The sequence below is a fragment of the Scylla paramamosain genome, chromosome 38, assembly GCF_035594125.1.
Source record: "Scylla paramamosain isolate STU-SP2022 chromosome 38, ASM3559412v1, whole genome shotgun sequence".
NCBI classification, from domain to species: Eukaryota; Metazoa; Arthropoda; class Malacostraca; order Decapoda; family Portunidae; genus Scylla; species Scylla paramamosain.
Genome location: NC_087188.1, coordinates 12633735 through 12656234, shown reverse-complemented (window position 1 = coordinate 12656234; position 22500 = coordinate 12633735). Strand labels below are relative to the sequence as shown.

General features: G+C 41.2%; 3 protein-coding genes and 2 long non-coding RNA genes across 7 annotated transcripts in view; 3 read left to right on the top strand and 2 right to left on the bottom strand.

The window, feature by feature from the left end:
- Window positions 1-6949, top strand: part of LOC135091793 (short-chain dehydrogenase/reductase family 42E member 1-like) — a 143119-nt gene extending 136170 nt beyond the window's left edge. The window contains exons 3-10 of one of the 2 annotated variants that reach the window (XM_063989762.1): window positions 874-958; window positions 1764-1930; window positions 2959-3075; window positions 3613-3710; window positions 4304-4422; window positions 4925-5134; window positions 5748-5811; window positions 6152-6949. In XM_063989762.1, the coding sequence (XP_063845832.1) occupies window positions 1771-1930; window positions 2959-3075; window positions 3613-3710; window positions 4304-4422; window positions 4925-5134; window positions 5748-5811; window positions 6152-6838 (1455 nt within the window). In that variant the 5' untranslated portion in view covers window positions 874-958; window positions 1764-1770 and the 3' untranslated portion in view covers window positions 6839-6949. Of the gene's footprint in view, window positions 1-873; window positions 959-1763; window positions 1931-2958; window positions 3076-3612; window positions 3723-4303; window positions 4423-4924; window positions 5135-5747; window positions 5812-6151 lie in introns of both variants that reach the window. The other variant, XM_063989761.1, reaches the window with a different exon arrangement.
- Window positions 6950-7133: 184 nt separating this feature from the next.
- Window positions 7134-10729, bottom strand: LOC135091794 (ATP synthase subunit O, mitochondrial-like). The gene is made up of 6 exons (XM_063989763.1): window positions 10646-10729; window positions 9664-9708; window positions 8968-9078; window positions 8443-8575; window positions 7851-7963; window positions 7134-7544 (listed from the first exon to the last, which is right to left on the bottom strand). Exons 1-6 carry the CDS (start codon window positions 10667-10669, stop codon window positions 7344-7346), a joined length of 627 nt encoding a protein of 208 aa, XP_063845833.1. The 5' UTR covers window positions 10670-10729; the 3' UTR covers window positions 7134-7343.
- A 518-nt stretch (window positions 10730-11247) lies between these two features.
- Window positions 11248-16818, top strand: LOC135091789 (uncharacterized). Its single transcript, XR_010262647.1, has 4 exons — window positions 11248-11397; window positions 12311-12451; window positions 13122-13305; window positions 14325-16818. It is a non-coding gene; the product is annotated as an uncharacterized LOC135091789 (long non-coding RNA).
- LOC135091788 (uncharacterized) lies at window positions 16153-19271 on the bottom strand. Of its 2 annotated transcripts, none has more exons than XR_010262646.1 (4): window positions 19128-19271; window positions 18689-18839; window positions 16459-16603; window positions 16153-16308 (listed from the first exon to the last, which is right to left on the bottom strand). It is a non-coding gene; the product is annotated as an uncharacterized LOC135091788 (long non-coding RNA). The 2 variants fall into 2 exon arrangements; XR_010262645.1 differs by having other exon boundaries at window positions 16157-16308; window positions 16459-16587.
- A 778-nt stretch (window positions 19272-20049) lies between these two features.
- LOC135091786 (acetylcholine receptor subunit beta-like 2) overlaps window positions 20050-22500 on the top strand; it is a 122412-nt gene continuing 119961 nt past the window's right edge. Inside the window, 1 exon segment of the mRNA XM_063989752.1 lies at window positions 20050-20418. Within this exon segment, the coding sequence (XP_063845822.1) occupies window positions 20352-20418 (67 nt within the window). The 5' untranslated portion in view covers window positions 20050-20351.

Genomic DNA, 22500 nt, shown 5'->3' with positions numbered 1-22500 from the left:
TCTTTTTGCTTCTCATTTATCTTCCTTTATTTCCTCTCATTTCGTTCTTTCCGTTCCTTATCATTTTATTTATTTCCCAGCCTTGTATTTCTATTGTTTCTTTATCAGTCTTCCTTCCTTCCTTTCTTCCTTCCTTCCTTCCCTCTTTCCCTCCTTCCTCCTGTAAGTACTTTCTTTATTTATTCATTCATTCATTCATCCATTTTTTGCCACAAATCTTTAATATTCTTTTTGTTTTACTCACCTTCTCATTAAACATCGAAATTTTATTCTCATTTATTAACGTACGTGATAGATTTTGTATGCTCTCTCTCTCTCTCTCTCTCTCTCTCTCTCTCTCTCTCTCTCTCTCTCTGTCTCTGTCTCTGTGTGAGGATTAGACAGTTTTATGGATGGGAGTGACAGGTGTAAACAGACAGGTGCGTTTCATACAGGGACTGCCACGTGTAGGACTGATGGCTTCTTGCACCTTGTTTGATATATTTTTTTTTTTCTCCTGTCTCTCTCTCTCTTGTCTCCCTCTGTCCTTAGGTTAGTAGTATTCGTAACATCCTCGCTTATCTTCTCAGTCTAAAACTCTCGCTAGGGTTAAGAAGCTTTTCATCATATGTTGTTGACAGTAAATATCTTTTGTCTTGTGTGTGTGTGTGTGTGTGTGTGTGTGTGTGTGTGTGTGTGTGTGTGTGTGTGTGTGGTAGCAATAGTAGCAACAAAAGAGTTATTATTACTGTATTATTGACTACTACTACTACTACTACTACTACTACTACTACTACTACTACTACGTGATACAGGAAAAGCCAACGAGTCATATCACACACACACACACACACACACGATCTCCTGTTCATTCGCTCTCCACGCATCCTGCAGGACGGACTGAAAAAAAGACGCTCATTTCTTCAGACACTCACTTTTATCTACAAGCTTGACTGAGGACCTTCACACCTGTAATTAGGTAAGTGATCTCACCTGCCTCTGTGCCTTTCTCACCTGCCTTGATTATTCTACGTAACATTTTCGCTGTGTTTTTTACCTCGTGGCTTAGAAATTAGTGGTTTAAGTTGGTTAGGTTAAGTTAGGTCAGATTAGGTTAGGTTACATTGCGTTAGATCAACTTAGATTTGGTTAGGTTAAATTAGGTTAAGTTAGATTAGGTTAGGTTAAGAGGGGATCTGAAATGGTATAGTTTAGGTCAGGTCAGTTTTGGGTTAGGTTAGATTAGGTTAGATTAGGTTAGGTTAGGTTTAGTTAGGTTGGTTAGTTAGGTTAGGTTAAGAGGGATCTGTTATTGGTCTTAAAAATGGTAGAGGGGATGTAACAAGGGTGACGTAAGCAAACTCATCAGGGTCAGTAATCTGGATAGGACAGGAAATAGTGGATTTAAGTTTGATAAAGAAGAGACAGAAAGGAACCGTCTCTCAAATGCAGTGGTAGATGAAATTAACAGACTCAGTAGTAAGGTTGTTAGTGCCGAGTCATTGGGGAGCTTAAAAAGAAGATTAGACAAGTTTATGGATGGGGATGATAGGTGGAGATAGGTTGGCATATTTTACAAAGGGTTGGCTTCTTGCAGCTCCCCTTGTTACATCTTGTTCTTATGTAAACAGTGATATACATTCTTGAACCAGTATCTAATTATCATCAGCACCATCATCATCACCATTGCCTTAAGTCATTTCATTCAACTACTACTACTACTACTACTACTACTACTACTACTACTACTACTACTGCTACTACTACCAACACGACTCCCCCAGGTGCAGCATGCGGGTGGTGGTAACAGGGGGAGGCGGGTATGTCGGGTACCACGTGGGTTGGGCGCTATCCCAGGGTGGACATGATGTAACCCTTCTTGATCTCCAGCCACCTGACCCTGAGTGGAGGGAAACGGCGCCGCGAGCTTTGTGGGATGCGCTTCCAAGAGGTGAGAGCGTGAGTCCGTGCCGACACTCACGCACACACACACACACATACTTATGATACGTGAATATATGAGATAAACAGCGGTATAGTAGTACATACATACATACAAAAAATCAACTAGGGAAGACACGAGCACAAAAACAAGCGTTATAATACTCAGTACGATGGCACCATGCATAGACATCGCTCAGTGAAGCGTGACAGGACACTCGCTTCCTTTGCTGCAGAAATATAACGGAAATTTAAAAAGATAAAAAGAGATAAGGGAAATATATGCAATGTGCCATGGAATATGTCATAACACACACACACACACACACACACACACACACACGGTTAAGTAGCAGGAGCACTTTATTAACAAGGTGTGTTTAATAAAAATATACTAATTTCTCTACACAATAATAATATTCAACATAAAAAATTGGTGAATAAATACAGAAGCAGAACTTTAAATGATTTATCCAGATGAAAATATAAATGACTTAGGTTTAAATTAGGTTATTGTCTTTATCATAACTCCTTATCTGTTCCTTACAAACTTAACAGGAGCTAAACATTAATAAAGGCAACATTATCTAAGCCAAGCCACATCCACGCCTCAAAACAAAACAAAGCCAATATTTCCAAGCCAAGCAGCGTTTATGTCTCAAAACAACACTTAAAGAACATAAGCCAATCGAAATTTAACTTATACCTAACTAACTTAACCCAGCCCACTTTCACTCGTAACAAAACATCTAGTTACAATAATGGTGAAGTAATGATGATAATGATGATATGAATAATAGTAATGGACAGAAGCGTGATAAACATGCTTGCTTCCTTTACAAACATTTTAATTGCAGGAAGTGTATGAGTCACTAATGTCCTTTTTTTACGACTCATTGTTTTTTGTTATTTTGAAGTCATACGTTTTTACGCTTCTAAAAATAGCGACTACTACTACTACTACTACTACTACTACTACTACTACTACTACTACTACTACTCCTACTACTACTACTACTGCTACTACTTCTACTACAGGGTTCTGGGGCGAGGGGCAACAACACCCTGGCTCTCTGGAGTTCGTCAGGGGCAGCGTCACTGACTTCAAGATTCTGGAGCGACATTTCCAGGGTGCCTCAGCTGTTGTGCATAGTGGTAAGGGTCTTGTAATGTGGGGTGCCTGTTATTCTCTTGCCTGAGTTCATATTAGCTATTATTATTATTGTTCCTCACGAGTTTGCATTTTTTTTTTGCAATGGCTAATTTTTTTTTTCATTTAGTTGTTTCTCGTATTGTTTTGGTCCTATTTTACGTACATTTGTCTATTATTTCTTACAGTTGATGTTTCCCCTTCAGCCTTTTCCCATAAAGACGTTATTTTCATTGATGATATGGTTCTCTCAGTACTTAATCGAACCACTGGTAAACTTAACTTAACCTCATCTAACCTAACCTAACCTAACCTAACCTAACCTAACCTAACCTAACCTCATCTAACCTAACCTAACCTAACCTAACCTAAACAAATTTAACGTAACCAAACCCGAACTAAACCGACCCAAAGTTAACCAGACCAAACCAAACCTGAGCGAGAGAGAGAGAGAGAGAGAGAGAGAGAGAGAGAGAGAGAGAGAGAGAGAGAGAGAGTTTTGCTACTTTCGTTAATCTCTCCTCCTTTCCCCTCCTTCACAGCCTCCTACGGGATGTCAGGGAGGGAGCAGCTGCCCCCCCACGCCCCCCTGCAGGAGAAGGTCAACGTGGAGGGAACGAGAGAGGTCATCCGTGCCGCCGTGAGTGCCAAGGTCAGAGAGAGAGAGAGAGAGAGAGAGAGAGAGAGAGAGAGAGAGAGAGGGGGGGGGGTGATGCATATCTGGTCTTCCCCCGTTTTCTTTGGTTTTTGTTTCTTGATAATTCCTAAGGAGAACTTTGGGAAATTCCAATGTTTTCTTTATCTTTTTATTTATTTTTTTTTTCGTCGTTGTGGTGAAACTCAATGTCAGAAAGGAGGCTCTCTCTCTCTCTCTCTCTCTCTCTCTCTCTCTCTCTCTCTCTCTCTCTCTCTCTCTCTCTCTCTCTCTCTCTTATCAAGGATGTCAATTACTTCGGCTTTCCCTTTCCGTTGAGAGAGAGAGAGAGAGAGAGAGAGAGAGAGAGAGAGAGAGAGAGAGAGAGAGAGAGAGAGAGAGAGAGAGAGAATTTTTTTTTTCTTTCGGTAACTTTGGTATCATTAGAATCACTCCTTTATAACAACCCAGTAGAATAAAGAAAAAAAATAAATAAATACATAGATAATTAAACAAATAAACAAATAAATAAGCGAATAAAACTTTAATTCACATTTACAACTAACATGCATTTACAACTAACATTTGATAACCCTTAGGTGCGCGCCCTTGTTTACACTTCAACTTACAACGTGGTGTTCGGGGGACGTCAGATAGCTGAAGGAGACGAATCATTGCCTTTCTTCTCCCTTCACGCTCACACCGACCACTACTCCAGGTACTACCACAAGTCTCTTCCCACGCCACTAATCTAACTGTCACCTTACAAATCTGAGAAGTGAAGCGTTCCAAGGAGATCAGATCACGTAAATGATGGAACAAGCTAAACAGTTGAAGTGAGTGTCAGGTTACAAGATTTCGGCCGCGACTGTATGGTTAAGTAGACAGTGCTGGGAAAAAAGCTGGAAAGGCGAGACTGAGGTGGTGTGGGTGTGTGTCAGGAGAGATGAGGGATATGTAGGGAGGATCATGCTGGGGATGGATGTATTCGGCAGGAAAGAGAGAGAGAGAGAGAGAGAGAGAGAGAGAGAGAGAGAGAGAAAGAGGGGGGAGGGAAGATCTGGGAAACATGAAAAACACACAAAAACACTCTATCACACATACACACGCAAAAGAAGGAAAAGGGGGAGAGAAAAAAATAACTTTCCTTCAATTACAAAATATTTCTCGCACTCCAAAATCTTTCCTCATTAACACTAAGGTCGTTTTCTCTCCACAAGAACTAAAACCATAGCTGAGATGCTTGTCTTGATGGCTGACGGAAAGTGTGGCCCGCCAGCGTGTCACTCCCTGCCTCCCGCGCTCCAGCAAGGCCACGCGAGTTCCCCAGGCACCCCCCAGCCCTGCCTCAGAACCTGCGCCCTCAGAATGAACGGGGTGATGGGCCTAGGAGAGAAGAAACACACGCGGCGGGTCATGAACGCCATCAGGTACGCCCAAAAGTGTTTTTTTAATCGTTTCACTGCTTGGCAATCTTCTTTTATTTTCGGTTTTTCTCTTATATTCTTTTTATTACTTACAGGACGCTTATCTTATTTATGTATTTCATGTTATTTCTTCTTTTTTTTTCGCATTGCAATCTATGAATTAGTTTCATAGCATTGCAAAGAAACAATATAAATCTCCTATCCCGTTTATTTTTCTCTGTATCACTGCAAACAATATATTTAGTGATCTGAATGTTAATAAAAGACTACTATAGCTTCTATGTCTACTGAAAACTGAAACACACGCATAAGTGATCACCAAAAACTCTCCATTATATAACTTGGGTTTTACCGCTGAGATCAAAGAAAACAAATGCGGTTAAGAGAAAACTTACTTTTTAAGCGTAAACTACTGCAATATTGAATGACAACCCGGCACCCCCTCCCCAGCCTGACAGAAATAATTAATTTGGATATAAAGAATTTAGAAGGGAAGGTCTTCATTTTGTAGTTAAATCATAGATGGAGATGATAATGAAGATGGTGATGATGATAATGTAGCTTTTGTACACCTAACTCACCACAAACAGTACTAATTATTTTCTTCTCTCGCTAGATCTGGACTGCTCATCTTGGCGTATGGCAGGAAAGAGGGACTGGTTGACTTCATCGGTATACAGGTAAATGATCGTTCTTGTGTGTTATCAATGTAATATCTAGTAATAATCCTTGATTTTGCACGTATTTTAACAACTAAAAGTACACTAACCCACAAAATGCATGTTAAACTATTCATTGTACATTTCTGAATCTTTCTAGTTGAGCACAATCCACTATAATTTCCTTTATCAACTAGTAACATTCAACAACCTTCCATCCATTCCACTTATGTTATCAACCCCTGTATGTACATTCCTAAACCTTTCTACTTGAGCCTAAACCAATATTTCCACTGTTGGTGTTGTCCCCTTTGCCAGTCTATTCCCTGGCACACTCTCTAAGCCTTCCCTCATCACCCAGAATGTGGTGCAGGGACATGTCAAGGCCCTGATGGCACTGCTGAGGGAACAGAGCTTCAGTACCCAAGACTTTCCTGCGACTCTTCCCAGCCCATGCAAGATTGTAAGCTGTGAGAGACTAGACTCGACAGATTTCTCTTCTTCATTATCAGACGGTTCTTGTTCAGTAACTTCTTCAGACACATCAGGTTCTCTTATACCTGCGTCTCTGTCCAGAATTTCAAGCTCCTCTGTTACATCTTCATTATCTCCTGGTTCTTATCCCTTAGTGTCTGGTCAGGCATTCTTTATCAGTGACTCAGCCCCTGTCAGCCACTTTGAGTACTTCAGGCCGCTGTTTGAGGGGCTCGGCTACTCCTTCCCTGCTGTCACGCTGCCTCTCTGTGTTATCCTGCTTGTCGCCTACCTGCAGGAGTTCGTGTATTGCCTAGTGCACAGGTTCCTCCCATTCACGCCCTTCGTCACCCCTGCGGAGGCTTACAAGTCTGGCGTCACTCACTACTGCAGCTGTAGGAAGGCCACACGTGCATTTGACTACTTCCCGACAAGACCCAATGACTTGAAGCAGGTGGTGGAGTATTACAGGGCTCAGGGCTGCACCAAGACTCACAAGACTGGCATAGTGTCGCTTCTTCCACTCGCGTTGTTCTTTATCCTTCCTGTGTTCATCCTCCTCATTGTTCTGTAAATTCTGAGGTGGTTTGTGTAGTGTTGCAAGTTGTTGGGGTTCAGGTACTGTGTTCTAAGTGCATGAATGCTTGATGTATTATTTTTTATACAATATAAACTTTGCATGGAAGTGTCGTTTTCATTCTTCTTATGGAATATTGCCATTTTTCTCTACCTACTTCAGTGGTGCATGATTTGTAACTCCTGGGACCTTTACTAACAGTCCATCCTATTTATAAGTACCTCTCATTTGTTCCTGTGCTGGTGAGTGATGGAAGCCCAGACTACTACTAGGAGATAATCAATCACACACAATTATTCTATAAAGTAATTATTTTCACATATACAATCAGAATTCATGAGGATATAAATTCTGGCAAGAGGTGGTTATGGTGCGTCTCTTCTTGAGGACTTCCAGGCTACTCAAGTTTCCAGGAATGGTGGATGTTTTGTCATTAAAAGTAAACATCTTTGACTTTAATAATAATCATATTTCTGTACAAGTTAATGAACGCCAAGACACCCTAGACTGCCTGCTGGAGGAGTGCTGTGTAGCGGTTAATCTTGGTGGCCATGGACATGTCAATGTACTTGTCACCAATAGAGACCAGCATGCCTCCAATGATGGTGGGGTCTACCTTGCTGGTCACCTTGATGGTCTCCCCAGACTTGATGAAGGCCTTCAGTGTGGCCTCCAGCTCCTTCATGGTGGGGGCGTCCAAGGGCTGCACCACACAAAGAGAGAGAGACAGAATTAGTCAAGTCATCCCTGATTCTCAAATGTTTCTTTTGGTCAAATTTTAACAGGCTCTAGTGGAAGCTACTAGGGTTTTCAAGGGTGTTTTCATAATTCTGTGAGAAAACAGTCCTAATGAGATCCCAAAGTGTTTCAGAATACAAATGTTCTGATAATGGAGATCAGAACATATACCTCAAATGCTCTTCCAATTTTAAGACCTTAAAATAATAACACAAGAAATACAACACCAGAGATTTGGTCAGTTTGGAGTACTGGCTCCACACAAGTTTACCTTGGCAGTGGTGACCTCACAGATCACCTCCCCTCGCACGGCTGCCATGATGGTCCCAAACACACTGACCACAGCCTCAATGCTGGAGGAGCGGCCATTCTCCACAAGGGCGTCTACAAGAACATGGAGACAAACAAAGTGACTTGTGAGCTGAGAGGAGGTACTGTCATTACAATGCCAGACACACCCTGCACCTGTTAGACTCCCTGAAGAGCCCCTTTCTTGAACAGACCCTCTTGTTCTGAGCAAGACTATACTGTCACTACTAACATCACTCATTCACAGAACCAAAACCAAGTGCTGAAAAGAAAAAAAATTGTGTATCTGAGGTCAAAGCAAAGATTTTATTAAATGCTGTCTTGTCTGCCCTTAATGCCAAAAACTGTGGCAGTAAAAAGTAAATATGAAGAAACCGACAGAAAATGCAACGTTGTGAGGCCACAGCAGGGAAGGTGTGAATAAAATATTATCACTAAAGGTTCACATAAAAAAATCACAGCTGTTTAAACTGAAAATAAAGAGAAATGAGTAAAACTGTTGTTAGTCTCTCTCTGAGTATAATAGTGAGAGGCACAGAGATACCAATACTCACTGAGGAGGTTTGCTGTGAGAGGACTGGCCTTCTTCTTGGTCAGGACCGAGTTGATGGCTTCCTTCTTGAGATCCTTGCTAAGCAGAGGGTTCAGGATGAACTCCTTCAGCTGGGGGTCGGTCTTCAGCAGCACCTGCAGCGAGGAACACACTTAGTACAACAAGTTCACAGTTTTTCTTGGTGATTTACTGGATTAACTAATTTACATAGCTTAATTTTGACTTGTTTACAATACTGAGGATTTTTACTTTTTTTTTTTAATTCAGAAGAAATGCATGAACACAATACAATTTCAGTTTGTAACAGCGACTTATTGAAGGATTCATATTTACACAACTTAATTTTCACTTCTTACTAACAATATCAACATTCTTACTTTTTTGTACATAAGTATGACACAGGGTTCCTAGATTACTGGATTACTTAAACCACGACCCTGTTAATTACCCATGACCTGCAAGGTAAGGCAAACAAGACACTATTATTTAGAAACATCAAGACAACCGAGGATTTCCATATACTTACAGAGAAGTCCTTGAGGTCCTTGTCGACAGCATCAATGGCCTTCTTCTTGGTGGCAGCAGAGTAGAGGGCAGTGGCATAGCGACCTTCCACACCAAACACCTGGATGGGCGGCTGGAGGGGCAGAGGTCAGGCAAGGTCAAATATAAGGAAGAGTACCAGGGAGCGTCGTCATTAAGATCCACGTTATAGGGTCACACTTGGGTCATGGTTCAGTCACTTATTACATGCATTTTAGTTGATGGGTGTGACCTTTCTTATAGTGTACGCTGGTGGTCATTCTTATCCATTTCTTCTCCTCCCTCTCTCTCTCTTACCTAAAAAAAAAAAACCCATTTCTCCCCTTTCTCTCACTCATCTAAAATCAGCCCATTTAACTTCCTATCACCTAAAAACAGCTAATTTCTTTCCCATTTCTCTCCTATTATCTAAAAACACCCCATTTTCTCCTTTCTCTCTCTTTCCTAAAAAAAAAAACATTTATCTCCCTATTATCTAAACACCCCATTTTCTTCCCCTTTCTCTCCCTTACCTTAAAAAACTCATTTATCTCCTTATTATCCAAAAGCATCCCATTTTCTCCTCTTACCTAAAAAATCCAATTTCTCTGTCTTACCCAGAATTAAGCCTATTTTCCTGTCTTTCTCCCTCTCTTTCTTACAAAACAGCCCATTTCTTTCTCCCCCAATTCCCTCTTACCTGCACCAGCTGCTGACGCGCCACAGAGGTGGAGAAGGACCTCGCCTGGGGAAGGATGGGACTTAAATAACACAGGGACACAGGTGAGATAATTAGTGATGATTTCTACCTGTGATTTTTCTTTTCTTGTGTGTTTATTTGTGTTGTGGTTGTTATTTTTTATTTTTATTTATTTATTTTATTTTTTTATTTTTTTGTGTGTGTTTTCAATTCGTACGAGTAGATGATTATTGTATATTGGCTTTTGAAATGGTTTTAAGCTGTGTATTTTTCATTTTTTTTTTGGGGGGGGGCCTGTGTATGAAAATCTCTAAATGGAAATAGATAAAAATTTTGTATAACGATTTGGTGGCGGTAAATTAGGATGGAAACAGATATATGGCAAAAATATTAAGCGATTTTGTAAATTATGTAGTAAAGCATCACAAAATATAAACAGACTCAATACAAAATCATGATATATCGATTAAGTAAATTATAAAATATCACCGTGATTATATAGATGAAATAGATGAATACGTAAAAAAAAAATCATAGAGACACACTAGACATAACAAAATCCCAACATATACTGACAATAGGTAACAAAACACCAAGATATACAAGTAAAATAAATCTAGATAATAAAAATACACAAATAACAAACACGTATTATAACCTACAATATCTCACAAACCACCCATTAAAATCACATGACGCCTTGATGCACCCAACCTACAACATTCAAATACAACACACACGGCAGAAAATCACAAGAAAATCCCTCTCTGTGCAGAAAATCAACAAAAATAATAACTTTATTCGCATTCACTCCGATCAGCTGATCACCTTAAAACCGGAGTCTCATATTTACCAGTTTCCCTTCATCTCCCAGCCCTATTAACCACTCAGTAATGTCTATGTATACTCAAGTGTTATTTCAGTGGTTAATTTACCCCTTAGGTTGAGTATGAAGGGTTAAATTAAAGGAAATTATTCTTACCAGGATACCAAACCGAGCAGCCATTGTGAAGGAGAGACCGGCGACTCTATTTTGTCTACTTCTTTTTATTTTCGTCTATAATTCGTATTTTATTTTTGGTTTCCTATTTTTTGTGTTGATAATTTATATGATTTATTTTTGGAGTATTTTTGGATAGTTTTGTTTGTTGCTATTTTTGTTGTTTTAGTTTTCTGTTTTATACTTGTGGTTCTTACTGTTTCATTTTCGTTGTTTCATAATTTTTTTAATATTTTGTCAATATTTATTCTTTTTTTTTTATTCTAGATGAGATTTTTTCATATATATGGCGAAATATGACAAATTATTGACTTATATATAGGATTATTTCGTTTTGAGTATATTTTCGTATTGATTTTAGCTTTAAGTTTGTGTTTCCTGCAAATATTCATACAAAAACAATAGTCTTTTTATTTAAAATTATTTATTTAGAAAGTTCTTTTGCCCAGAGACCAAAATATATATAATTTTTTATCTCTGAAGATATAGGGAAGCGTATCGGGAAGCGTCGAAATGAAAGAAAAGGCCAAATAAAACAATTTACAAAAGCAAAATCACGTAACAAACATAATGAATAAAGAGAACATGAAAATTAGTAGTGGTAGGAAGAGAAAATTAGACAGAAATAGTTAAATAAAGCAAAATACACCATGAATAAGAGGCGATCAGGTCACAAGAGGAAGGAGAGGAGGTCTTTCGACAGCTGGCAAGGAGAGGGAGGAGCACAAACAGAGGTAAGAATTTAATTAACGCTGTTTCTGCCACTTGTAACACATAACAGTACTTGAATTACGACGCAGAATGAACACAACCACCTATACGATGAGAAAATAGGATAAAAGAGTTGATATTCCTATGTTTAGAGAGAATATTAGAGCGAAATATGGGTGGCCAGGTGTGTGTGATGAAGGAAAGGGGGTGATGGTTAACACCGGAAGAATTGTTACCTGGAAGTTGACCCCTGATAGACAGGATGTAATTTTCCAGTGTTTAAAGATGATAGAGTGAGATATGGAAGGCCAGGAGTGCGTGTGTGTGTGATTAAGATTGCTACGAGTTGAAAGCAGACGTGTGGTACAGCATTTTCATAGACGTGCTGTGATGGCAGAATCCCTACCAGTGCGACCCCGGCTCACAAATGTTCCTGTTCATGAAGAAATCAGTTCACAAACAGACTTTTTAAGCAATTTTGGCATCGGTTCACTAGTGGCGTTCTGGTGTGTGTGTGTGTGTGTGAATGTACAAATGCCACACAAACTCCGCAAGCAGCAAGCACAGGCTGTTATGTTTTGATGTGCCTGCTGCCATGAACACAGCGACTACCATACACTGGCAAGTCTCAGAGGCAGCAGTGGACGTGCAAGAGAGGCCACACCCGCCACAGACACGTGAGGCTGTCAAGAACCCCTGGCTCACAGACGTAAACTCAAAGGGACAGGTGGAATTTGAAAACCACGAGCTGGCATGACCTTAGATCTTCATGAATCTATTTACCAGGCTGGCAGTCCCACACAGGGCGGCCCAGACAAACCACCACACACTCACACACATCATTCACACTGCCCCCGTCGGAAAGGGAGCATCATAAATCGCCACACAACACCAGGGGCATAGGCACAGCGACCCACACAGAGCTCTTTATTCCAGGAGACAAGACAGTTGGAGGATGGAGCCCGTCAGCCGAGGAGTCAGGATGCGTCACCACAGCAGCGGACATGGGACTTCAAATGCACCAACCTGTGGAAGTAAGCTGTGTACTCTGAGACATCCCACCTGATGACAGCACAGGTATGCCAACTTGTTTACTGATTACGTTTTTGTCTAGTGTTTGAATACTTGATGTTATCTCTTCTGCATAAATTTAGGTGTATTCTGGACTCTGGTTTTAGTTGACATCTATTAAAATTGCTCAGTAGTTCATTAAGGTAGACATCACAGCTTTGGGAGTAGAGGCACTGTGGTCAAGAGTGTCATTGTGTGATCATACTGAGATTTCAAGACACTTCATAATTTTAGATAATCTGCTTGACTATTCGTAGGGGACATCTTCAGTGTTTTTTCTCTCCTTTTTTTGTTGCCCTTGGCCAGAGCCCTCTTTTATAAAAACAAACTTATTTCAAAGCCCAGAAGTGGTCAGTGTTTTTTTTAATTCAGTTTCAGCTCCAATAACTGTATTTAAATCTAGATATGACATATATAAAGAGTTATGAGCAATGGAAGGATGACACATAAGTACCAGAGACAGGAGGACATGACCAGAAACTCTTCCTGGTATCAATATTACGTCACCAATACTAGTAAACTAACATTGGCGACTAAGACTGTTACAGATGTGAAGAGTCTGATTAGGTCTTACTGGCAACATCAGTTTGCAGTAATAAGTATGTGATTTAAAACGAAATATAGGCTTTTGAAAACATGGCTACAGGTAAATACAAATAACTTATCAATATTACAGGTATGGAAGAGACACCTGGTGAGACACACTCAATGGAAACAAAAAAAAAAAAATGAGATGAAAAGCAAGTCTCCTTGAAGAGCACCACAACACCATGCCTCTGCAGTCCCATCACCAAGAACCTCCCTTGACACTGCACCACCACACATCAGCCCTCCCATCACCTCTTGGACACCAGTGGCAGGTTAGCAGTTGTCTTGTAAGCATTTCAGGTCTGTGTGGGGGTGCTTGTCTTTGTCCCACACCTGCCTCAGTGCCACTATATTTAATTATGGTCTGTTGGTATTGCTCCTCTGTGTTACATTTTGAGTACTTAAACACACACCTTCACTTCTACAGGTATGCTGTTTGTTATTTTTATAATTCTATGCTCAGCGATCTTGAAATTCAGTTTTAGCAGGATACAGATGTAGTAATTTTTTTTGCCTGTGTTAGTAGATTTTGGAGGGCAGGTATGACCAAGAGAGAGAGAGAGAGAGAGAGAGAGAGAGAGAGAGAGATTCAGATATTAATGCTTCAGTTTTGTTGTAATTTAATCTCTGATGCAGAAACATTGTGGTCAATAAGTTACAAGTTGTTTTTAATGTTCTTTATTCACTTTTAATCCTACTACAAATATTTCTGGACAGCTTCAGCATTATTGTAAAAGTTAAGAATTCACAAATATAACTTGTACTGATGATCATTTATTGACCTGCAGCCCTCACATAATAATAATGGCTGTAGTCTTCATTGCCAGGCCAGGAGAGAGAAGTCCCATCACTTTGACAGGCTGTATTTTCATCATGCCTTTTCCTGTTGATCACAGACACACTGGCCCTGTGCACTGTTAACATTGTCTTGGTTTCCTCCCTACACTGATCGGCTTGTAGTTGTCATATAGCTAGAGCAGGAGAAACGACTCCCACCCAGATAACTAGCATGTTTCCAGCAGTCTTACCCTTCTTTCCCACAAGCATTATATTAGTTTTTTACTTTGTCCTGTGAAATGTATAGCACCTCACCTCTTTCATTGAAGGAACATAGACTGGAAGAGTTGTCGTGGCTGCTGTGGTGGGTGAGTTGACAGGGTTAGTGGAAGCTTGCTGTCTTGTGGTTTGTCAGGAATTACAAAAAAAATTTATTTTAAGGTGGGGTTATATATCTATCTTTCAGGAATTGATGGTGGAAGTGACTAACATTTAACCTGTGTTTCTTTGTCAGGGTTGTGGTGATGGGACAAGAAAATGTATCATCACCTGTGCTGTCTGTCTGCATAGCTGTGGTGCAGGTTTACCAGTAGTATCTAGAGTTTGGACCAGCAGCATCTAGCCTGCTTAACACCTACCTACCTCCCTGGCTCACCCCACTGGAGGACACAGAACTGGTCTGGATTCCTGAGCTTGCTTCCCCCTACATCAGATGAATATATCAGCATCCTCCTGCCTGCTTGAGATTGATGCCCAGCCCTCCAAAGTGACCCACCCCCCTGTGCCAAGTGGCCCAAAAAACTGTCAACCTCCCCCCCTCTGTGCCAAGGGGCCTTTTCAAAAAACTGTACTGTCAACCCCCCCCCCCTGTGCCAAGTGGCCCAAAAAACTGTACAATCCCTCCCCTGTGCCAAGTGGCTCAAAAAACTGTATACCCCCGTCCCCGTCAACCAAGTGGCCCAAAAAAAACTGTACACCCCCGTCCCCGTGTGCCGCCAAGTGGCCCAAAAAACTGTACACCCATCCCCCTGTGTGCCAAGTGGCCCAAAAAACTGTACACCCCTGTCCCCCTGTGTGCCAAGTGGCCCAAAAAACTGTACACCCCCCCCTCCCCCTGTGCCAAGTGGCCCAAAAAACTGTACAAGTCAAAAATACTCACTCCAAAGATGACTCATGATTTTGCAGTAGTAGAGAGAATATGAAGGAAAAGAAAGTGGTTCCCCCCCCACAAAATCTTTTAATAATAATTAATTTAAATTAAGTAACATTCTCTCTTACAATATCTCCAGACAAAGTAATATATAAATTCTCTATTACAATATCTCCAGACAAAGTAATATATAAATTCTCTATTACAATATCTCCAGACAATAATCTCTAGCGTATTTTTTTTTTTTTTTTACTTACTGGGCTGCTTTAGACAGGGGGGCAGGGGGCATGTTCACCAGCACTGTCTGTCTGCATAGGTGTGGTGCATGCAGGTTTGTTTACCAGTCTTCCAAGTTTCCCAGTAATAAATCTCTGCCTGCCTGGCCTGTGGTACCCCACAAAAATTCTATTAATAATATAAATATAAAAATTCTCTTATTACAAAACCTCCAGACAGTCCTGAATCCATTAATAAATTTTTTCCATTACAAAACCTCTGGAGGAGAGCAGCAGCAACCTTAACCCTCCCCTTTTTCCTCCTCCTCTAGCCTTGACAGAAGAAGGAAAGTGGTGGTGGTGCCTTCCCCCTAGCAGCTCTTCTCATTCTCTAGGGTTGCAGGTCTTTCTCTCATTCTCTAGGGTTGCAGGTCTTTCTCTCATTCTCTAGGGTTGCAGGTCTTTCTCTCATTCTCTAGGGTTGCAGGTCTTTCTCTCATTCTCTAGGGTTGCAGGTCTTTCTCTCATTCTCTAGGGTTGCAGGTCTTTCTCTCATTCTCTAGGGTTGCAGGTCTTTCTCTCATTCTCTAGGGTTGCAGGTCTTTCTCTCATTCTCTAGGGTTGCAGGTCTTTCTCTCATTCTCTAGGGTTGCAGGTCTTTCTCTCATTCTCTAGGGTTGCAGGTCTTTCTCTCATTCTCTAGGGTTGCAGGTCTTTCTCTCATTCTCTAGGGTTGCAGGTCTTTCTCTCATTCTCTAGGGTTGCAGGTCTTTCTCTCATTCTCTAGGGTTGCAGGTCTTTCTCTCATTCTCTAGGGTTGCAGGTCTTTCTCTCATTCTCTAGGGTTGCAGGTCTTTCTCTCATTCTCTAGGGTTGCAGGTCTTTCTCTCATTCTCTAGGGTTGCAGGTCTTTCTCTCATTCTCTAGGGTTGCAGGTCTTTCTCTCATTCTCTAGGGTTGCAGGTCTTTCTCTCATTCTCTAGGGTTGCAGGTCTTTCTCTCATTCTCTAGGGTTGCAGGTCTTTCTCTCATTCTCTAGGGTTGCAGGTCTTTCTCTCATTCTCTAGGGTTGCAGGTCTTTCTCTCATTCTCTAGGGTTGCAGGTGGTCTTCTCTCATTCTAGGGTTGCAGGTCTGGAAAATGGAAAATAAGATGTATAATCCTTGTACCTTTAAAGAGAAGTTCTCAAATAAATGCTAAAAAAATTATAAATGTAATAATAATAATTAATATACCTATCACAGTAACAGTTGCTTCAGAAAAAAAAAAAGTAAAATAAAAACCTGTTATTGCCTTCTCGATGTAGTGTCCTCAAACTTGTCACCTCTTCCTGCTTCTTACATCGTCACCACCACCACCACCACCAGGCAAATACTGTGTGGAGAGAGTTCTGGACACCATTTTTTTTTAACCTGGAAAGAGTCAAAACTTCAGAAAAAGTAAAATAAAAATTCCTTGTCCACTTGCTCCTCTTGATGTCTTGTGTCCTCAAACTTGTCACCACCACCACCAGGCATTTGTGTGGAGAGAGTTCTGAACACCATTTAAACCTGGAATGAATTTGTGGGTTAAATCAACAGACGTTTAAAAAAAATAAATAAATCGGGTGTATTTAGCTTTCTAATAAATGTAAATAATCATGACTGGCCGATTTAATTCGATCCACGACAAACTGACTTGTTCTATATATTTCACAGACCACATTTCACTTAAGAGACGATCATATTCTGAAACAATGCTGCGCCACAACACCCCACGTAATTTAAAAGGCTCTATTTGATGCCAAGACGTCCTTTTAAGATGCTTTTTTTTTTTTCTTTTTTTTTTTTTTTTGGTTTAGTGACAGATTAACAAGATTTCTACACAATGAACAGGAACCCGGCTGATCACCTTTGTGGCCTTTGAAAGTAGGCGAGGTGAGAAAGCTGAGCGTTTCTAAGTCGAGTAATAATATTGGTTCACACGGCGCTGTACGAATGAAAACTTTTACTTTAACGCCACGATTTCTGTCCCAAAGCTCTTCTTACTGGGATATTCAACAATTCACAGTACTAAGAACAACATTAGTATGGGGAGTCATGTTAAGTATTTATAAGAAGGGAATAAGAAGAACGTTTTGCAATTTCTGGACGGGACAATGTTTGGTGGTGGTTGTGGAATAGAAATAGATGTTCCAGATTGGTTAGCATTTAAGGAAACGTGTCAAATGGAAGTGAACGTAAGCTGCTCAACTCAACGAAATTAAAGAAAGCGTGGTGAGAGAATGGCAAACTCAACAAAATCAAAGAAACTGAATGACACACTAAAACATTAAGGAAAAGAATGGCAAACAAATTACACAGAATAAAAGACGAAAAGAATGGCAAACAAATTACACAGAATAAAAGACGATTATTATATATTAAGGAAAAGAATGGCAAACAAATTACACAGAATAAAAGACGATTATTGTATATTAAGGAAAAGAATGGCAAACAAATTACACAGAATAAAAGACGATTATTATATATATATCCTGAACTACTGAACTCAATGAAATTAAAGAAAACGTGATGGGGAGATGGCAAACTCAACAAAATCGAAGAAAAGGAATGAAACTTAAAAGGAAAAGAATGGTAAAGAAAATTATCGGAATAAAAGACGAACATTATACCCTGAACTGCCTTAACAACATAGGATGGTCAGCAAATTTTGATAGTCATTAATTTTCTCGTTCCCTCCTCTGACAATACTCACAAATCTAATCTTACGCATCATTAACAAGCATTGGAGAGTTAATTAACAGTTACTATCACTCATTTCCTGTTGTTCTGTCTCTTCTCTTCACAATACACGTAAGCTTAAGTTTAATTTTTCGTAGCAATTATGTTAAGCTTAATTTTTCGTAGCAATTACCTAAGCTTAATTTTTTGTAGCAATTATTTCAAGCTTAATTTTTCTTAGCAATTACCTTAAACGTCAATTATCTTCTCCTTCCTACTTCTAATTTCACAATACTCTGTTCACGGCCTCACTACTTTAACAAGCAAACGGTAGTTAGTAATTATCTTTAAACACTAATAATATTTTTCTTCCCTTCTCACATTACATTAAATATATTTCATACTCTTTAGTTTCACGATCACTAAGACAACAAACAAAGCAATTACACTGTTCTTTGTTATACTTACGCGCTAACCTAACAAGCAGACGGTAGTTAGCAATTATCTTCACTATTTTCCCTTCTCTCTCCTAACACAGCACACGACTTAATGAGTTATCGTTACATCTCTAACTCAACAAGCGTACAGTAGTTAGCAATCTTCACACTATCACTTTTCTTTCCCTTCACGTATCTTAACTATATATATATAATCACCTTCACATTATTACCACCAGTTTATCTTTTCCTCTCCAATACTATTTCTTATGGTTTCCTCGGTCACTACACTAACAAGCATTTGGTAGTAAACGCTTTTCCCTAACTAGCTGCCACTCCTTTCCTTTCTTTAATTTAACAACGTACGTACTAACCAATGCCTGTGACTGCGTGATTCCCTTCAGTGGTTCTCTTCAGTGGTTCTCTTCAGTGGTTCCCTTCAGTGGTTCCCTTCACGTTCCTCCTGCGGCAACCTCAGCATACTTCCCTCCTTTCCTTCCTCCTGTTCGTGATGCTATCTGGAACCTGGAGGGGGAGAGACAGAGAGAGACTTGTACTTTTAAAGCTTTGTCACTATACTACTAACAAGCACACGGTAGTTACCACTTATCTAACCTAACATTAATCCTTTTCTTCTTGCTTTCCCTTCCTTTCACTCAACTAACTCGTACAGTGCTCCTTGTTAACATTTCACTATCTAAGTACCATGACAGAAGATAAGACTAACATCACTAATTTACTCTCCTTCTCTCTTACCTCTCACAAATGCGAATCTAAACTTTAATTATTCGTAAATCAAATCCACCTACATACCGTAACACGTGGATACTAACTTCCTAGGTCCATCTCTCTCCGTATTCCAACCGCAACTGACTGCCGGTCGTGGGCGAGGCCAGGAGGAAAGGAGGAAGGGACTGGGCCTGACTGGGAAGGGGGACCTAATACAAACGGAGGCAGAATTCTTGGAAACAAACACCTACGCGGCAACTGTCCTCCCACTTGCTTGTAATTTGGCATCCGACCACCAGGTGTCTCTGCTCACCTTACCTTGAATCTGACCCTTTTCAGAAACCCGCCCCGGACCTCCACTCCTTTCAAAAGGCTCTAGATGAAGTTACACGGGATTTTAATGGTGTTTTTTGCGATGCTAGTGACAAATTAACTAGATTTCTATATTGTTAATAGGAGAAATAGTCCTGAAAACCCGGTTAATCATCTTTGTGGCCTTTGAAAATAGTCGTGATGAGGGAGCGAAGCGTTTAAAAAATACGGGACTCGTTTGTATTATTCTTTCAGGGTCTTATGTCCTCCTCTTCTGACAGGCTGTAGTGGAAGTCAGTGGCGTGTCTAAGGGTACTTTCATGATGCAATTGGGTGTTTAATAAGGATTCAATACGGTCAGTAAGGAAATAATATTCACGAGAATCAGTATAACCATCTCTATAGCTGGGGAGAGAGAGAGAGAGAGAGAGAGAGAGAGAGAGAGAGAGAGAGAGAGAGAGAGAGAGAGAGAGAGAGAGAGAGAGAGAGAGAGAGCAAATCGACATAATTACAGATACATTACAAACATCACACACACACACACACACACACACACACACGCAGGAGCAGCAGCGGTGTACTATACAAGGCGACGTAGCTACATTTAAAGTGAGAAAAAGGAGTAAACGAGAGAGAGAGAGAGAGAGAGAGAGAGAGAGAGAGAGAGAGAGTGCCACATAGAGCCGCCGCGCAGAGAGCAGATGGAGCCGCGGTGCCGGGGTCTGGGCGGCCCTCACATCTCGGACCAGTGTCGGTGTGATAGCCGAGCAGAGAGGTATACTGCCCGTGCATTGTGGTCCCCCGCCGCTCGCTTGGCTCCTCACTCGGGGCCCTGCTGGCTATGGTGAAGGTGCAGGACACGGAGCCGCGCCAAGGTGGTGAGGCAGGCCGGTGCTGAGTGGCGGGGCGGGGAGAGAGAGAGACAGGGGGACGTGAAGTAAAGGAAAAATAATCTCGAGTAAAGGTGGACACTTTTTTAACCTCCGTCGCCCCACGATGAAGCGAAGACTCGTACGGCATGTGGTGATCCAGGTGTGCTTCGCGGTGACTCTCATGATAGCAGGTGAGTTACGGTGCCTACTGGTGTCCACGTGCGTGTGTTTGCGTCCCTGCTTACCCTCAATACCCGCTGTACCCTCGCCTGTGCCACTACCACACCGCCAACACCAGCAAGAGTCATACCCAACATTCCCTTTAAAAAACACATCACTTGCTGCGTTCAGTCTTGCGGAAATTTTTTGGAATACTGTGTTGCATTGGTCGTCACGTCGCGGGAGTCAGCCAATCAGAAACCATACATGTGTTGCCCTCACAAATTCACGATTGTACATTTAATTTCTCGCTATTCCTGACGGAGAGGCGTGGACTTAAGGATGCTGGACTTACGGATGCTGGGGCACAGGAGAGGGACACGGTGAGGAGGCTCTGGGGATTAAGATCAGCGTGGCATGTTGAATGTTGAATCTGCCTCTTTAAGCTGACCTCCACAGCACCCCCTTAGTCAAGCCCCACTGGTCACCGCCGCACTGCTCACACACACTAACGAAAATAACGAATTGCATCACATTCCTGACTAATGAAGGGGATATAAATGTCCTAACGCTGAAACAAACCCCAACATCACATTTCCAGCTCGTTTCCCACAGAAAAACACGCGAGATTAGCAGAACAAGTGAAATTTCTTATGAACACTAAAACAAAAGGGAATTTCATGCGGTGTTCAACATAATTTAGGGAGATTGAGAGAGCATGGCCCGCCGACCAGGAGCTGCTGCCATCTAGCGGCCGCGCGAGGCACCACGGGCGGCGTAAGAGGGGCGGGACGGGCTGGGGGTGAGGCGGGGCTATGCGGGGTGGGGCGGGGCGAGACGGGGCGGGGCGGGGCGGCTCAGGAGCGAGATACTTCACGATCCTTACATTCAAATTAATGCTCTTCCATCGCCTACTGAATTTTGTAGCATTACTGCACCGACGAGGACGACCTGATCAAAAAGCGACGAGTGGGTTTGCTTAGCCTGTGTGTGTGTGTGTGTGTGTGTGTGTGTGTGTGTGTGTGTGTGTGTGTGTGTGTGTGTGTAGCATTGCCTATCAACACTCGTTCACAAGGCAAGGAGAGAGAGAGAGAGAAAGAGAGAGAGCTTACGGCATGCCCTATTTTCCCTCTCTCTCTCTCTCTCTCTCTCTCTCTCTCTCTCTCTCCCTCTCGTGTGGGTGAAAGATTTTATGTCAAAACAGTGAATGTGGGTCCCAGATTTTGTTTTACGCTTGACTCTCTCTCTCTCTCTCTCTCTCTCTCTCTCTCTCTCTCTCTCTCTCTCTCTCTCTCTCTCTCTCTCTCGACTAAGAAATATTGGTGATTTATTTATATCATTTCAATTTATAGCTTACGTTTTATGTTTTCTATATTTCATCTCTCTCTCTCTCTCTCTCTCTCTCTCTCTCTCTCTCTCTCTCTCTCTCTCTCTCTCTCTCTCTCTCTCTCTCTCTCTTTCTCTGTCTCACATGTGTGTTTGATACAGTGACAAGGCTTCTCTCTCTCTCTCTCTCTCTCTCTCTCTCTCTCTCTCTCTCTCTCTCTCTCTCTCTCTCTCTCTCTCCTAGACTAGTGTATGTTCGATGCAGTGACAGGGCTTCTCTCTCTCTCTCTCTCTCTCTCTCTCTCTCTCTCTCTCTCTCTCTCTCTCTCTCTCTCTCTCTCTCTCTCACGCCTTTGTCTTGCTTTCCTCACATTTTTTCTCTTCTCCTTTTCTTTCTATTTCACATTTTCATCATTCTTTCCTTTGAATTACGGAAGAATTGTATTTTCATGAGTTTCTTTAGTTTTCCAAAAGAAATTTCGTTCATTTTTCGAAACTTTTTGTCTCTTTTTATCAATTTGTTGGGGGAAAATGTCTGTGTGTGTGTGTGTGTGTGTGTGTGAGTGTGTGCGTGTATGTGTGTGTGCGTGTGGGGGAGGGAGAGTAGCGTTAAGCAGTTTAAATGAAGCTTTGCATAAAGAGAGGTAATGAAAATCAAACTACGTAATTTAAACAGCTTATTTCAACACAACTGATTAGATTCCCAGGATGTAATTAAAAGACTAAACTGAATTTTTTTCGCCCCACGAAGTTAAGTAATTTATTTTTATTTTTTTCAAGGCAATTTT

Excerpts from the sequence above, each read along its gene's own strand:
- LOC135091794 (XM_063989763.1), bottom strand. The coding sequence starts at position 10,669 with ATGGCTGCTCGGTTTGGTATCCTG. Across the intron at positions 9,079-9,663 it reads CGCGTCAGCAGCTGGTGCAG|CCGCCCATCCAGGTGTTTGG; the intron begins GTAAGAGGGAAT and ends CTGCCCCTCCAG. Across the intron at positions 8,576-8,967 it reads AGGACCTCAAGGACTTCTCT|GTGCTGCTGAAGACCGACCC; the intron begins GTAAGTATATGG and ends TCCTCGCTGCAG.